At 40.7% G+C, this 17,849-nt stretch overlaps 1 protein-coding gene across 2 annotated transcripts; it reads left to right on the forward strand.

Moving 5' to 3' along the window:
- Positions 1–622: 622 nt before the first annotated feature.
- On the forward strand, positions 623–17,770 carry LOC108918462 (transcriptional enhancer factor TEF-5-like). Of its 2 annotated transcripts, XM_029247730.1 has the most exons (12): positions 623–752; positions 8,865–8,929; positions 9,450–9,512; positions 9,638–9,700; positions 11,885–12,013; positions 13,322–13,365; positions 13,608–13,672; positions 13,807–13,943; positions 14,306–14,479; positions 14,753–14,896; positions 15,053–15,205; positions 15,481–17,770. In XM_029247730.1, the coding sequence occupies exons 1-12, from the start codon at positions 746–748 to the stop codon at positions 15,592–15,594; spliced, it is 1,158 nt and encodes a 385-aa protein (XP_029103563.1). In that variant the 5' UTR covers positions 623–745; the 3' UTR covers positions 15,595–17,770. The 2 variants fall into 2 exon arrangements, with proteins under 2 accessions (XP_029103563.1, XP_029103564.1); XM_029247731.1 differs by lacking the exon at positions 9,638–9,700.
- The last annotated feature ends 79 nt before the right edge of the window (positions 17,771–17,849 follow it).

Consider the following 17,849-nt stretch of genomic DNA (forward strand, 5'->3'; position numbering starts at 1 on the left):
GAACTTTGGATGCGTAACTAGTTTCAGCCATTAAAAGACTGCACAGGAACAAACTACCAAACCACAGGAATTTTGTCATGGCATACGCATGTTGGTAACTTACAGAACTGAACAGTGATATACAGTATAGTGTACAGTGATGTCTTTGTCTTGTGCCAATTTTACAAACTTCAGTTTCAAGGAAATTACACTGCTTTATCTCAATAGATGTTGGTATGCAGTACTGATCTGAGAAGTATACAAAGATTACTTAATGCTTAACTAAATGCTATGTACAGTGGTTTTGTTGGATAAATTGAGGGATCGTTATTTTCTTTCATTATTTCCACTGAGTATGTTAGCAATTTGCCGTTAGTTTGTGCTGAAAAGCAGAATCACCAGTTTTTAATGGACTTCACCAAGTGAATAATTTTGTGTTGATGCATGTGATGTTTTTTCACCAGCAGCTGCACAGACCTCAGACAGAGCCATTTTAATGGCACTCGATGCTAAAACGTATCTTTTTTTTTTTTTTTGGCAACTGTCCCAACAGCCCTTACGGGCAGCCGCCACCATTGCATCCGAGTGGAGCGCTAACGGCAGCCCCCAGGGGGGGCTGGACGAGGGGAGCGATGACCTGGACAAGACCTTGGATGGGGATGCTGAGGGAGTGTGGAGCCCTGACATTGAGCAGAGCTTCCAGGAGGCACTGGCCATCTACCCACCCTGTGGACGCAGGAAGATCATCCTGTCGGACGAGGGCAAGATGTATGGTGAGGGAGCTCTTCTTTCCACCCTGCACCCAAACTTCTGCAGGAGTGCAGCAGCATTGTGTGTGTTTTTGTGCATGTATTACCTTGACACACAAGTCCTTCTGGTTCTGTAGGTTCTTATTTAAAAGTCAATGGTAGAGAGATTCTTTAGGATCCCTGTGCCTGTACTTTATTGAAACTATACTTTAAGATGAATGGTGCTTTATTTATAAAAGAAATGGGAGGAGTGTTAATACTCTAAATGCCTCGGTATAGATTGAATAGGCAACATCATAGATATGATTGCTTCAGGTGATCTTAACATGCAGACAAAAAATACATTGAAGTTTTGACCTGTATCTTTAAAGATTTATTATCTCTACATAGAGAAAGAAATGATAGATAAACAAGTGTTGTTATTCCTGCAGGTCTGGTCTTGTAAAGCCTGCTGGGTCGAGTCAGTTTCCATTCAGACAAAATACTAGAGTCATTAGTGACTCACATTTGTTTGCCTTCCATTTTTTCATTTGAGTCTGAAAAAATAAATGAAGAAAAATCCTTAAAACCTATGCCTGTTGGGCTGACTTGGGAAAACAACATGTTTTATCCTCATCTGGTTTTACTTTTAAGTAAATGACCATGCTGTTGTGTTCCCAGCAAGACCACGATAGTGTGTATGCATCTTTTTGTGTGTGTTTGGGTGGGGTTGGGGGGGTTGAACAGAGACGGAATGTGTTTTAAGCTCTGCCTGTATAAATTTGAGGGTTTATTTTTGCTGTTACCTTCCTAGAGTGGCTCTTGTGCTGCAGGAGTAGTGCCAGTGTGACGGACAGGAATGCTTCAGTCCTTTTTTGTCAAAATGCTGACCTGTGTCATCTCATTGTGACATTGTGCAAACACACAAACATTTTTTTATATACACTCGCAAGTCACACAAGTAACCTTCAAATAAATACATACAGAGCCCTACATGGTATTAGCCCTGCATTTGCTTTCATTCATATGTATGTATTTTACCACAGACTCATGACTCTGGTTTCTTTAAACACATTCTGCACAAGTGCTCCATTCTGCAACCTATTATCAAATTGGGAGCAGTACAAACTGACATTATCTACAACAGCATTATTAAATCAGTGCTGTTCACCTGTCCTGTTCTTTACTCATGCAAAAAGGAGCTTCATGCTTTGTGGTGTTTTTGCTAATCTTTATAAATATTTATGTGGGCTTATTCAACCTATTTATGGTACAATCTTACAATATATAGTTATCAGGCAATAAAGTTTATGTGGAATTTCCTGATGTTGGTTTTTTTTGTAAGCCTTTTGAAATGAGTGTGTGAAGTTACATTTATTCATTTAGCTGATGCTCTTCTGCAAAGTAACTTATAATGTTAATCTATTTATAATTATTTACCCATTCATACAGCCAAGTAATTTCACTGGAAAGTGCCTTGTTCAAAATTACTATAGCTGGAGGTGTGAGTTGAACCTGCAACCTTTGGGTCCAAAGGCAGCTGCTCTAACCACTGTGCTTACCAGCTACCATTATGAAAGTTTTTTTTTCTCTGTGATACCTTACTGTACTGGGTGAGCTCAATGTTACTGTATCAGATTGTAGTGGACAAAAGTACTCCGTTCATGGCCACTGCTCCTAGAGGTCCCTGCATTTTTTTTTAATTAAAAAAAAAAAAAAAAGAAAAAGGTTTCGGAGTGAGATGAGATTCGGCTAAAAATGTCTTCCCCAAAAAATCCCCGCTTATACTGTAGGCAAAAGCTTCATAAGGCCAGTTTGCTTTCCCGCATTTCTTTGAAGAATCCCATTCTGCTGTTTGCTGTAATTCTATCTGCAGCTACTCATTTAATGTGTACCAGTTTATACGGTAGTGTGAGTACAACCAATTTGTTGGTCATGTCTGCATCCAGATCTCTCCTTTTGTTTGTGTAATGTACCTTCGTATTTTTCTCAGAGATGTACTTAGCTTTGGAGAAAAGTGTCTACTAAATGAATAAATGTGTCCATATGTAGTACAATGGCATCGCAACTTCCAGAGCGAATCGGGGGGGGTATTGACACAGACGTGCAAAGACAAAAACTGATAAAAGATATAATCCGTCCATTATTAATAACCATTTTCAAAAAGGAGCAGTCCCTATGGTTCAGAGCCTATCCTGAAATCTTAGGATGTGAGGAAGGGTAAACCCAACGCAAGACGCCAGTCCGTGGCATAATTATAAACATGGCTATTAAACAAGCATATATTCAAATTGCTCACAGAAATAAAGTAAACAGGAAAGAGTAGAAAGACCTACATATGTAAAATGTATTGGGTGTAAAGTTTAGGGAGCTGCTTGCATACAGTTGCGAAAGTACAAGTCAAATGTGCCATAGCTGAGACTACACCGAATTTCTTCTGAAACCCACATGATTAGTGTTGTTTGTTAAAGGTTACTATTTAGACTCTCAGTAGGTAATGGGGACTTCTAGTGGATTGAAAAATGCCAACGCCAATTTAACAGTACCGTACAAGCATTGGCATCTTGGTGTATTTGTCTGTGCAGGCTGACAAATTAAGAATCTATAATTCTCTGATAAGAAGTTTTTCTTTTGTGTGAGAGAAACCTTCCATCACTAAGTAAACCTACCCTTCAGTACAGAAGTCCTTGGTTAATGGCATTTATTATACCCTTGTTAATATTTTTGCCTTTAAGAAAGCGGTAACCAGGGTATGTGTGTGTTACCCCTGTAAAAAATGGAAGAGGAGGGTACGCATGTAACTTGTTAGTAAGCAATGATTTTTTTTTTTTTTTCTTCCCCCTTTTAAAGTAAACACAAGCAGTTTTTTTGTGTTTTGTATTGACACTTTTGGGAATGGATCAAAGGAGTGTGTTTTTTTTTTTTTTTTTTTTTTTTTCCCTCTCCCCTTTCTTTTTTTAAACCTGCAGTATTTAGGCCATGAAGTGGTGGTATCACAGAATGTATCCAGTTTAGTGTGTCTATTTTAAAGTATTGAAAACGAGAACAGCATTAGTGCAAAAGATGTTCATTTTCAGCCTTTCACTTGTTCACTTGCAGGCTGTGTCCTGGAAAGACCAAGACGCACAGTATCAGTTCCCCACACTTCAGTGCTCTGGCCTGAATGAGTTCAAAGCAGTCTCATCTGATCTTTCAGTTCCTGTCTGCTCCCCATGTGCACCACCAGTTTCACTGCTGTCCTCCAGCTGGATTTGTCTCTTCCTGGTACTGGGAAATCACATAGTGTCCCTCTTATGCTCTCTTTACCACACCTTGTGTCATGAATTCTTTTCTTTCTCAGGGTTCCCTAAAACACTGGTTAAGCTTCTCCTAGAAAACCAGTTTCCCTCTGAGGTTGGATTCACTAACACTGCCTTAAGAACATTGATGTTGATGCTGTGTGATGTGGCCTTTGGTTAAAAGTGTTCAGCACTTCCCACTCTACTCCTCGTGCTTTGCTAGTGCTTTTAGGTACACATTGTAGTCACCTCTTAACTATTTCCTGCTACTGAGATACAGTAATTGATGAATTGGTCACTGCTTATACTTTTTGACGTGTGTGTGTGTGTGTGTGTGTGTGTGTGTGTGTGTGTATATGCATAAATTTATATATGTGTCTTATTGTATGCGGGTGTTTAAAACTCACTGGGGACCATCCATCCATTTTCTTGCCCACTTGTCCTCCCAGGTTTGCTGTGGCAATAGGGAGACCTGCCCCCCCCCCCACTCCCTGTTTGGATTCCAAAAAATTCCTTAGCATGAGTCATCCAAGAATTCCATTTTTTCTGCTCTAAAATAGATTTGGATTCTTCAGGTCATGCACATACCTGAAAGAATAAATCCAGTCCACGTTCTTGAGGAGGCTTTGAAAAACACGTCGGTGTGAAAATGGAAGCGGGTAGGTATACAGTGGGCTCCTCTGATAGATGCTTAAGGCTGAAAGTCATGTTTATTGCCCAGGAATGCTAATTCAGATGAATTAGCACACCTGGCTGTTTGGAGGACACAGCTTTGTCACTGCTGGTCTTCTGTGACTTTTCGACCAGAGCACTACATTGCTTTGGCCTTGCTTTAGTTTGTACTGCTCCTATGCATCCTGTGTGAACAAGCAACAGGTGTCTTCCTGTAAAAGACAAGAATGCTTGCGCCACTTGCGCCATACAAAGAATCATAGATGGGAATTTGTGGGACACACTGAAGTTAGTCACTGGAGAGAAGGGCTGCTCTTTATCTTCTCAGGCCATCGTGTCTAGAACCTATCAAGTCTGCCATGATTTGAGCTGGCAGTGCAGTCAGTGTGTGTGTTTCTCTCTTCCATGCCACCCTTGGACACCCAGCATTCAGCTTTACAGTGAAAGTATGTGTGACAGAGAGGGAAAGACAGAAACCCATTGTGTGACAGCTGTCTCTCCCTTTGACATGACAGGCAGGTGGGAACACTCAGGGTTGAGCATGAATTATGTCCACATTCAGTGATCTTTACTCCGTTTTTGTTCACATACAGACTGAGGGGATTAGAATTTTTTGAGAGTTTATGGATTAAGAAGGCCAACTTTCTCCCTTCTTGAAACTGCATCTGCATCTACATCTCCATTACTGGCAAAAATGTAATTCGTTTAATTTCTGCCAGTGTTTCAGACATTGGGAGACACTTAGCTGACTCGCAGTGAGGTAGCGAGGTGAAAGTTGCTCTGCTTAGCTGGTAAAATATCAACCTGACAGCAAGGCCTGCAGCTACTTCCGCAGCATGGGGCTGCCAGGACCCCTGTGGTGGGTAAGGCAGGCTGCCCCCCCCCGGGGAAATAAACACCCTCTCCACTTACCAGACGTTGTCCTGGCGGGGCGTCGAGGAGACCGCAGTGCTCCCGATCCAGCCGCAACGTGATGGCGGGGCCTTTTTCATGTCCACGTTGTATGAAGTGTTGTCCGCCTGCCACTCTGCCTGAGGTTTGCATAGAGAGTAATGCCTTTGGGTTTGAAGCAGTCGAGAGCGGATGAAACTGGGAGAAAAAGTCCTGAAAAGGGCTTTTTTTTGGGTGATAACTAAAAGTTATTCTCGTGTCATTATTAAATGAAAAGTCATAATTGCAGTTTCCTAATTCCATAATCAGCACTATATGGTTATATTTTCCATCTTGTTCAGCAAGCATGTCCACACTTGGACACCAGTGCCCACCACAGGAATTTCTGTTCTTCGAAACAAAAGTTGGTTTCATTTGGGAGGATACATCTTCTGTCCACTCTCTGATCATTCTGTTACCTGACTTCTGCCCCATGTGAAAATTACATTTCCCTAAACTTTCTCTCACAAGTATTCCATTGTGTCAAATCCTGCTCTGAGTATGTTTTTCTGTATTTTTGCCTTAAATGAATAACAGAAGGATGACATTACCAGCCTGCTTTCCTTTCAGCGAGGAGATCAGTGAACTGAAACTGAGAGGGTGGTCCTGGGGGTTCTGGTTCACCCTGCCACCCATCCTGCTGCTTACCATGTGACTCAATAGAGGGGATGGAGCCCAAACAGAATCCTGAAGGATGTTTTGGGGATGAGTGTGGCAGAAATGCAGTTTGTCTGGTTGGATGACAGCCTCATGTTTTTCTACTGTTATCTGGTTGCCAGGAAACCAGAGTTCACCAGGCAGTGTTACAAAATAGTAATGCTAAACATGAGTTTAATTACAATAATGGAGTATCACTGCCATGCACATATTTAAATAGACTACCAATGGAAAAAAATTAAGATACATTTAATTACAAATTCAAACAGGCTTGCAAAATTCTTTAGAATGCAAAGTACAAAACCATTTCAGCTATATTGTGCATTTAACTTGCATGTATGTTAGTTTTTAGGTGTTAGTATACTTAAATATTGAAGGGCGCTGCACTCTGGGTTCGGATGGTGCAAAGGACGCACAGGCAGCGTTCATGACAAACGTTTTCTGGAACATCAGCACGCAAGAAAATAATGCTCTCGGTACAAGGGCACCTTTTCTTCAAGGACCTGTACCTCAAGCCAGCTTGCTTGATGCTCCTCAGGCTTTCTCCTTTTCCCACTGGCAAACAGTCACCCCCTTATATTCCCTGTAAGTTTCCTCAGTGGTTGAACACTTAATTCTATTTTTCCCAAAATTCAACTATTTCCAATAGACCAATTTTCCTGCTCAAACTCAGGGTCATTACATTGTTTTTCTGTCACCGACTAGGCAGACGTTTGATCAGACAATAACTCCGTCATATATATACTGTCGATGTGCAGTGGTTAAGGTCTTGAAGTGGAATCAATTATTAAAGCATCAGCTGGATGAGTTAAGTTGTGTGTATTTGTCCCCCTCTGCCTGAGTGTTGGGGTATTTTAAAGATTGTAAAGATGTGTAACACATTTCACAGCAATTACTGAGTGTTCTGGGAAGTCCAGTTCCAGAAAGAGTTGGTCAAGTAATTGATGCTGTTCTTACCGGGAAACTGAGTGCATTTGAAGACTTGACTCTGTGTTGAAGGGCATGACTCTAGGAGTTTGCCCCACAGAGTCAGGTAGGAGAAGAGGAAAGGGGTGTGTAGATCAGCTCCCGCTTGTCAACCTGTAGGTCAGCTGGGATAATGATAAATTGGACCCGTGCAAACGAAAGGGACATGATGGCAGGCTGTTTTGGTTTCTCTGGTTCTCTGATTAGGTGTTGAGTAAACTCAGCCACAACTATCCCTGGGATGCAAGGACACTGCAAGTGTAACTACTTGTGTAAAGGGGTGAATAGTACAAGGGTGGGGATGTTGCTGGGCATGATAGCAGGTGCTCTGATCTGTCACTCATGGCTGAGTGTAATGACAGTAAATGGGACTGTTGTTAATGACAGTGGGGCCTTTGTTTAAAGCTTAAACTCTCCCAGATGGTGTGTGTCCCACACAAATGAATTGTTACATACATGCCGGGTTATGTTGGAATGACTGGAATGTGGAGGCCCAGGTGGGCGTGTTCATCATGCACACGTCAGAAGAAGGGGTTTAGAGGCTGTGCTGAGAGCTGAGCACACACTTTACAGAGGTGGGCAGCGTGGGCAGTAGGTCAAAGGGCAGCTGTGTGACCTTTCTTGCTATTGGGTTTCCCATACAAAGGAGTCCTGGAAGCTACTGGGTTTTCCTGAATAAAAGAGCTGAAATACCTCACAGACACATTAACTTAGACAAAGACACTCTTGCCCTGCTGATCTGAGCAGGTTTTTTTCTTTTTCTTCCCCTCCCCCACCACACTACCTCTCTGTATTTTTGTCTCCTCAGTTGTGTTGTAGTGTTGCTCCATCTTGTGGACTCTGTGTACAACTTCACTTTGATAAAACAAGATGGTGGTCCTGAAAGACCGTTGTTTTGTTGCAGTGTACTGTACCAGCTGTATAGAGTTGAAATGACAAAGTCACTTGCCTTGAGTCCATTCAGTTGAGTTTGTGCAGTGCCCTTCCCAACGGACTGTCTTGGGTGCTTAACAAAGTGTGAAAAAGTGATTTTAAAAAAAAAGTAACATAATAAGTCATAATACACAATTGAAATCAAGTGGAGGGGATGGCAAAAAGTAACAAAGGAGAGGAAGCAAAAATCCTAATGTTGGGATGTGGGGACAGGGCAAAACGGAACTTCTAGGGGTCAAAGATGAACAGACTGCGCACCCATCCTGAGCATGCCAACACTAGGTAAAATTTCATTTAGTAAGTTTTTGGACTGGTGGGTGAGTTGATATCCCATCTAATTTTTTTGTTGATCTTAAGTGAGTAAGGATCAGGCAGTGCAAATGTGACTGACTTGGAGATCTCAGGTAAAAATAGTACAGACAACTCCAACAGCCTGAGTGTCATTTAGTTATATCTGTAAATAGATTAGCGAGGTGTGTGCTTGTTTTGCTTTCTGAGGCGTAACAAAGTTCTACAAACTCGCTAAGGTTCGCTGCAGTGGGTGTAAAGCGCTCAGTGAGTCTCGGCATTCATGAGAAAAGATTAACTGGGAAACATTTTCATTCATTTTTCTTACTTATGAGAGATCTATTTGCAAGTTCTTCTGCCTCATTGGAGCTCTGCTGTCCTGCCTTTCTGCTGGCATTGTCTCAAACCAGCTGTTTCCCTTCTTTCTTCGTAGGTCGCAATGAGTTGATAGCCAGGTATATCAAGCTAAGGACGGGAAAGACACGCACAAGGAAACAGGTAAGTTTTCTTTAGCACTAATTAAATGTATTGACATAATTGTGAATCTAAAAGACATCTTCAAAATCACTTTTTTTTCCTGTTTACATGATAACTCACTGTAAAGTACTGAAACAGGTCCTTCTTAAAAAAAACTCTTAGATTCAACCTGAAAAGTTGACTTTTTCAGTATTAAAATATGTGATGAGCTAAAAAACACAGATTCAAATCTTACCTCTTGCTATAGTACTTTTTCTAAATTGTCCCAGTAAAAATTACCCAGCTGTATAAGTGGGTCATTGTAGGTAGTTTAACAGTGTCATTTTGTAGAAATACCACATAGGTAAATAGAAACGTAAGTAGCTACCATACCACTTTGTTGCATTGCATAAATTGGAGACTTAAGTCCATGAAATTAATCATATTGTCGATATTTCCATACTGATGAAAATGGAGGGGTCATTACATTCCCAGCTTATGGCCAAAGCTGCATTTTGTTGAATACAGGTGCTTGTTTTTAAAACCCTTTCACATCCTTCAGGTATCTAGTCATATACAGGTGTTAGCACGGAAGAAAGTTCGAGAATATCAAGCAGGCATCAAGGTAGGTGGCGCCGCTCCATGTAAGAGTGTGAATGGGCATCTTCTTCCTCCTTGGTTACGGCTTTTCTTCTCTCCTCCTCCTTTTCCTCTCCTCCCCTTTTCCCCCTTCGGCTCCTCTATCTGCAGGTTTCTAGCCACTTGCAGGTTCTTGCCCGGAGAAAATCTCGCGAGATACAGTCAAAGCTTAAGGTATGCGCTTTATGGGCTCTCAGTTCTCTCTGCCTAACAAATTTGGGATTAGCATTCACCGGCTTCTCCACTTCTAACCCTTAAACTTCATGGCCTTAAAGACTCTTAGCTTTTCTCTGCTCGCATACAGCCGTTGCTAACAGGGATTTCTGGATCTTGTGGAGGCTTGTAGTGTGACCAAGGGGTGCCAAGGAACTGAAGTCTGTGATTTTACAGCTTTATTTGAAATAAAAATTCACATTTTTTAGATCTACAATGAATGGCAGAAAGGTATCTTTTCATACTGAGTCACGTTCCTTGATGTGTAATCTTAACTATGTCAGCCTTGGCACCATCCTGAATATCTCTGTGTAATGCCTGTGGCATGACCTTCTTGGCCTGAATGCTTGCAGGGCATTGAATGAAACGCTGTTGTTGTACGATGGCTACCTTCTGTCACTGAACACACACTAACACTACTGCCAGCTGTCGCCTCGTCCTCTGCTTTATCCTCAACCTTCCCTCTGCTTGTCCCCTACCTGATCTTTCCCTTCCCCTTTCTGCTCTCTTGCAGTTTTCTGTGTTGAGCTGTTATCAAAATCCTAGATACAGCTGTGTGAATTTTAGTCCTTTCTCACCATCATTTTTACACCCACCTGGGGGAAGCCCTGTCTTTACCTGTTCTTCACCTGTGTTCTTTCTCATCTTTTTCTCCACTTTTCAGTATCTTTGTTCTTAATAGTATTGGTTACTGGTATCTTTCAGACACGTGTTCTCACACACAAACACTCTCTCTCACTCTTCAAGGCCCATGTTAGCAAGATAGTTTCCATGAGAATATTCTTTTGTCTCTCTCTTTACCAGTTGTATAGATTTTTAATGGTTTCTTTCCTTTTAGCATCTAACACATAACTATAGAAACAAGATTGCATTTAGTTTAATTTCTCACATCTTCAGGAATCAAAGTTATTTTCAGTATATGAAGAAACATGTAGATCTACAGTGTACGTATACTAATGTCAAGGCAACTTATAAGTGCAGTTGTGGAGCCATGGGCCAAATGTATCATATCAAATATGAGTAGTTATTTTCAGAAAGACTCTGCTACAGCAGATCAATATATACATTTTTTTTTTATCTGTACACAAATATTGTGTTATTTCACATTCCTGTTTACTTACTGAATTGTTTCTGAAGTTATGGTTTTCAGTTTTTAGATGAAAGTGTACACAGAACACTTTGTAAGAAAACAAATCTAGTTTGGCTGATAGTACAGAACTTTAAATTCATGACCCTTTGTTCTGGACTAGTTTGTCAGATTCTGTGCATACTGACAATGTCATAAGTGTGAGACAAAGCATTTGATACTTTTATATTAGGGTGGAGAATTTTTTTTTAGTAAGGTAGCAAAACCCCCTAGTTTGGTGATTTGCAGAAAACATCCCAAGTGAAATTTTTCTTTTCTCTCCTTTTTGGTTCAGGCCATGAACTTGGTAAGTGCTGTAATTGATCTAGATATCATTTGCTTCATCAGCTTGGCTGCTGCAGTTCGCTTTGTATGTTTAACTCATCCTTCAACCCTCACCTATTTAATCTTTGTCTGCTTAGCCATAGTATCTTTTGCTGTTGGTGGTGGCAACGTGTGCTTCTGTTTTAAGTCGCTACACTGTGCTCTGTTGCGTAACTGTGTACCTGAATCTGTCACACGCGAGCCACTTATACTTCATAGAGTAAGTGTGTCTTGATGATGCAAGGCATGCTTTAGATTGTCCTCAAGGCAGGCCAATTCTATGCTGCTCATGCTGGCCACAGGCTTGCTTGTTTGTTGTATTTCTGCATTCAAATGTTCTGTTCAGTCTAATAGTAACAAATATTGCGTGCTTAGCATATAATATTATATGAATATAATTTTGATGAACATACCAGTTTTTTTACTAAGGAATATGCTGAAGGTTAAACTGAGTCACACAGTGCTTATACAGAGTGCAAAACAATTTCACTATGAGGTGAACAGATTGTTTCCACGGTGTATCCAGCATCAAATAAAGTGCTGTAGTTGTATGCAAGAAGCAAAATTGTAATTATAAAGGTTCCTGTGTTACAGTAGCAAAGGTTCCCATCTTGTCTTTTACCACCTTCATCACAGCGAGTACAACATTCAGTTTTTTTGCATTTCCAGCTCAACACAAGTGATCATTTTTGCAGGACCAAGCATCCAAAGACAAGGCTCTCCAGACCATGGCGGCACTGTCCTCAGCACAGATTGTGTCCCCGAGCGTAATGAAGAGCCAGCTACCTCCTCTGCCTCAGCCAACCTATACTCCCCCGGCCCGGGTGAGTTCTATTCCATTCCTGACCCACCCTCGGGACCAAGAAGCAGGCAGGAACTAGGCATCAGAGTCTTTTTAGAGAAAGAACGTAAATCCAGTGCCAAGCATATTGTAACGACCCACGTTACTATGTTTAGGCAGGAAGATTTGCTTAATGTAAATAGTTGCATTGTGGATAATGGGGTCCTCAGACCGAGAGCATTATCTCCCTGTATGCTGGTGTTCAAATAAGTGTTCGAGATGAACGCTACCTCTGCGTCCTTCTTCGCCCCATCCAAACCCATGGTGCTGCGCGCCACAATTTGTTTGGGAAAAGGTTGCTGACTGTGCATTTTGAGACATTTCATATTGAATCTAGTCAAAATTTCTGTTAAACTCTTATTTAGGTGATGGTGAACCTCATCTGGAAATCTGTGATGTATTTACTGTAAGAATGGTACTTCAGATGCCTCTTTTTGTGTTAGTACTTCAGCTTTACTTTAGTCCACCACATTAGCAACATCTAGACCAGTAGCTCTCAAATTTTGGTCTTGGTTTAACCCTTTATGTGGTAATAATGTTATAACTAAGGTTTTAATTTGCGTGAATGAGCAGTTAAAAGAATCATTCCCTTGCTCAAATGCTTTTGTTAGCTGCCTGTCCAAGTCTGGACAAGCCTACCCTGGAAGCACAAGGCTAGGAGGGGTACACCTTGAACATCGAAATTTGATTGTTCAAGGTTTTGTTCAATAGACTGTAACCCATCTACGAGTACTGGTTCTCAGCATTAGTCCTGCTCTTTAGGTGCTTGCCATTAATTGTGCTTTCTAGGACTGTCGACTGAAAGAGCTGAACAATTCAAAATGTTCAAAAGAAGATTAAATAGCAAGGGACTAAATATTCTTTATCTGTGTGAAAGTTTGTGTAGCCTAGAGAAAGTACTGAAATTGCAATCAACCCCTACATTATTGAGTTAATGAAACCCTAACAAGAATTATGTACTTAACTGGTGTAATTTTAAGGGTGAAAATTCAAGTCATTTATCAGACTTTTGTTGTTCAGTTTTTTCTTGGATAATATATTTGGATTAATTAAAAAATCAAATGCAAAACGTAATTTATCATCAGTTACATTTTGCTATGCATTCTTTTAACGAAAGGAGGTGGTCACACAGCAGGCAGCAGTTCTGCCCTGACATTTTAAAAATCTGCTTTTGTAAAATTGAATCCAACCAATCTGTTGTGTCCACAAGCAAACATTTTGTAACCTCCATTTTATGTCCCAATATGCCCTTATGATGCTCTGTTTTACTGACTTGCTCTCTCCTCCTCAGTTTTGGCCATCTTCCATTCCTGGGCACCCACCTCCTACGCAGGAGTAAGTACCTTGTTTTTGTGTCTAAGACAAACGAAAAATATCAGAAAAAAATATAAGGTGATCACATATTCCGATGAGTAAACAGAAAAATTTTCCATGGTAGAGCTGTAGCTGCCTTTCCGTTGCATTTATTTTTTCTCAGGGATAGATGTTTACCTTACGTTCGTTGCATATTAAGTCATAAAACTATTTATGAAATTTTCAAAGAAAAATGTCATTGTAATCAGTTTAATTTTTTCCAGCATCAAACCTTTTGCACAAACACCATACTCCAGCTTACAAGGTCCAGTGCCTAGCCCCCTATCAAGTGAGTACAAGACTTTACATTTCTTTTTTCACTGAGATTCAGTTCAGGACATTTCACTGCATTTTTCTTCAGAAACTGGAAATTTATGTTGAATCACTTGCTTTTACATGACATCGCCTTCTTTCTGTACCTAGCCTATGAGCCATTAGCACCCCCATTGCCACCAGCTGCCACTGCTGTGCCAGTGTGGCAGGATCGCACTATCGCTTCTTCCAAGCTGCGCATGCTTGAGTACTCTGCCTTTATGGAGGTGCAGAGGGACCCCGACACAGTGAGTGACATTACACCATTCTTTTCTGACCTAGAGGTTTGTCTACAGTAACATTTATAATCTTAGTGGTTCTGATCCTCATCTTGGTTATTAGACCCTTGACCCTTGGTTTCAATGTCAGGCTTCAGGTAACTATTACCAGCCATCATGTATGCCTTGTACCCAAAGAATGATATGCACATTCTGTCTCCCCTGTCTTCTGAACCACTGCTACAGAGGAATTTATTAAGGTCATAAGCTACTCTTTGAGAAATTTGAGAGGACAAGAAGAAGCTTTTGGGATATAATCCACATGTCTTGTGACTTGTCTATATTTGGTTGCAGTTCCGCTTAACGCAGGTGTCATTCCTAACCCATAACAGTACAGCAAGCACTTGTTCGTCCACATTGGTCAGACCAATCCGACCTACAGTGATCCACTTCTAGAAGCTGTTGATGTACGGCAAATCTACGACAAGTTTCCTGAGAAGAAGGGTGGTCTCAAAGAGCTTTACGAAAAGGGCCCACAAAACGCCTTCTTCTTGGTCAAGTTCTGGGTGGGTACACGCGGGTAATGTAACGTTAAAACCACATTTTTTTCAGTGTTACATTTGCACAAGCAGGGAAATGAGTAAGGACACCCCGTTCCAAACAAAAGCTTAATTCAAAAACACATTGATCCCAGTCATCTGCCTCTTGTACCCTGAATATGAATTGTGGGTCATACAAGTTTATTTTTGATTGGAAGATCTGTGTGTTGTTTGTGCGATGGAACTTGTGGACGTGACTGATATTCTAGTAAGAACCTAGGCATTACTTGTCTTACACAGGCGGATCTTAGCAACAGCGATTTACAGGATGGGCCTGGCACGTTCTATGGTGTGAGCAGTCAGTACAGCAGCACTGACAGTATGACCATCACAGTCTCTACTAAGGTCTGCTCCTTCGGCAAGCAGGTGGTCGAGAAGGTTGAGGTGAGTCTTGAGCTAAAGCTCTTTGCCGCACACACTTTGGATACCTTCTCTACTCTAAACACCATTAAAGCACCGTACTATTTGTCTCTAAGGAAATACTAGGTCATGTTTGATGCTGTCAGTATAGCTGATCTCCATTGTTTCTGCCTCTTTCAGACAGAATATCCCCATGTGGAGGGTGGCAAGTGCGTGTACCGGATCCACCGTTCACCCATGTGCGAGTACATGATCAACTTCATCCACAAACTGAAGCACCTGCCCGAGAAGTACATGATGAACAGCGTTCTGGAGAACTTCACCATCCTGCAGGTGTTGTGCCACATGTAGCCTCTGGAGTTTACACAGTGACTGAGATGTAAAATCTGCTGTTTGTGTGTTATTTGGACAACCTGCTATCAGTGTCACATCAGATTCAATTAACGAATCAGCAATTAATTAAAATAGCTTAAGTGAATAAAGTTACTTTAGGATAATTTATTCCATTCAGTTGACCAGTTTGGTTGGCTATATTGGTACTTGTTATTGTTACTGTCACTGATTTATTTAGCTCACTCCTTTCGCTGTGATTTATTTACCTGCCCCAGGTGGTGACAAACCGGGAGACACAGGAAACACTGCTGTGCATAGCCTTTGTGTTTGAGGTATCAACAAGTGAACATGGGGCACAGTACCATGTTTACCGACTTATAAAGGACTAGTGGTCTTGCCTGCCATGTCACAAGACTTCTTCAGACTGCCTGAGTACAAAAGAGCACACAGTCACAGAGAATGGCGCTACACAAAATGGACCTTAAATATACAGATGGGTATTTTTCTTCTTTCTAAGTGTTGTAATATAGGAAACGTATTGTCAAGCAATAAAACCAAAAACGCAGAACTGAGCAACATATTTAAACATTTAACAACCAGCAGCTTGAAAAAGCTGTGTTTAAGTTGCAGTGAATATTTTTATGTGTTGAGGACAATTTTAAGAAGCTTGTAACCTTCCTTTTAACAAGAGCTGCAGGGGTGTTGGGAGGAAGAGGTACAAACTGGAAATAAAAGTGAAGATCTTAAGATTGCTAAAGACCAGTTGTGAGACTAGTTCAAAGTTATTTTTGAAAACTCAAGATTGAAGATGTTACTCCAAACTTTGCTTAATACACTGATGACTACCTCTTCTCCTGAATACACAGAGGAACCTGAGAGAGATCAAATGGACTACAAGAACAGCATTGTTTGGCTTTTTAAAACATTTTTGTTGCAGATGCACATTCTTATGAGTGCAGTTTATCAGAGGGATGCTTCATTTGCTGCAGTCTTTGGGATGGAGGATTTGTGAGTTTGGAATCAGAACATCTGCCTAGGTTTTTTTTTTTTTTTTTTGGTAAAAAAGGAATAGCAAAGTGGTTAGTCAAATTTCTTGGAAGATCAAGATGGATTTCCAGCCCCCACATGAGCCAGGACCTCTCTGACACAGATTTGATGTCATTTTGGAAGACAGAAGAGTGTTGTAAGGTTGAAACCAGTGTGAACTAAATGAACTAACCCTAAAATGTGCTTAATTATATATAATGCATTCATGTGACATGCCCTGTTTGCTTGCAGTTGTGGTTGGAGCCTGCAGGAAGATCTCTTATATAAGGAACAATCTTATGACATATATGTTTGTCATTGTGGAACTCTGGAAACTGTATTATGGCACACAGGCAGCTGCTCTTTCTTGACACAGGGAGAGATGGAGGAAAGTATTAAGGAATGTTCTCTCCCTTCTCCAGGTGTTCTATTTTAATGTTGCTCAGAGTTGTTAACAGTGCTGGATGAAGCAGAAACATTATTGCTTTGTTTTTTGATATACTGCTCTTGATTTCTTTAGATATGGAAGGAGAAGGCCCTGGTCTTTTGATTACTTATATTCACTGAGACACATTGGTCATGTTTCAGTAAGTAAATCTATTGCACAGGCATTTCACATTCTATGCCAATTTTAATAAGTGGGTGAAAGGCTAGAATGCCATAAAATATTTAAAGAAAAAAGTCAAACGCTAACAACTGAGTAAATCAAAGACAAATGGAAACAAGTGCAGGTAGATCCTCCCTGATGACCGGATCACAGGCATTGACAAGCTGACCAGACTCCCTGCTGTCGAAGTATTCAATGCCAGGACTGCATATTGGACAATGTATTGATTGGAAGACCTCATATTTTTTTGAGTTTTGCAACAGGTTTATTGCTGCCTAAATGAAATCAGCATTACTGCACTTAGGGCCTCTCCTTCAGCCTGCCTTTTTCCAACAATTTAGACAGTGCCAACTAGCTTTTCCTTTTCTAAATCTGTAGTTGTACAAGTTATGCTCTCTGCTGTGAGAGATACAGATGTGGATTTTCAGGAATTGCTGAAATTTGGTGTGTATAGGAGGTTTTTTTTAGCATGTGGAGTGTAACGGGACATACAGACTTGAACGTTTAATTTTGTAATTATGACTACAAGTAAAACCTAGCCACAGAGGCCAGTGGAGAGTGTCAGGAAAGAAAAACCCACTGGGGCTTCAATCTTTGCTCGGCCCACAGTAGTTGTGCCTTACTTTATATGCTTTATTTAACTACTTTCTTGTTTTCTACATATATGTCTGTGTGCGTGTTTTTTAAGACTTTTGACAGGAGCCTCATCATTTGGTTTTACCTGTTGATGTGGATATTTTCATTATGTCAAGTATTTTAAGATGACTAGTGTCGGTGAGTTTCCTGTTATCTGGTGGTGCACTCTGACCCTGCTCCAAATTGGTACTTCCATGATCTTGTACTTTTGTTGGTACAGTATGATGGGTTTGATATTAATCGTTGCATTATGTATAATCTACCATTTAAAAAGCATGGTGACTAAAGATTCATTTATAAAACTTCTGTGTTTTCATTTTACTCGGAACAAATTGACAGGATAGCACAGTTTAAGTAGCTTCCAGGCTGTCTATA

This window comes from Scleropages formosus, chromosome 22 (genome assembly GCF_900964775.1).
Source record: "Scleropages formosus chromosome 22, fSclFor1.1, whole genome shotgun sequence".
NCBI lineage: Eukaryota > Metazoa > Chordata > Actinopteri > Osteoglossiformes > Osteoglossidae > Scleropages > Scleropages formosus.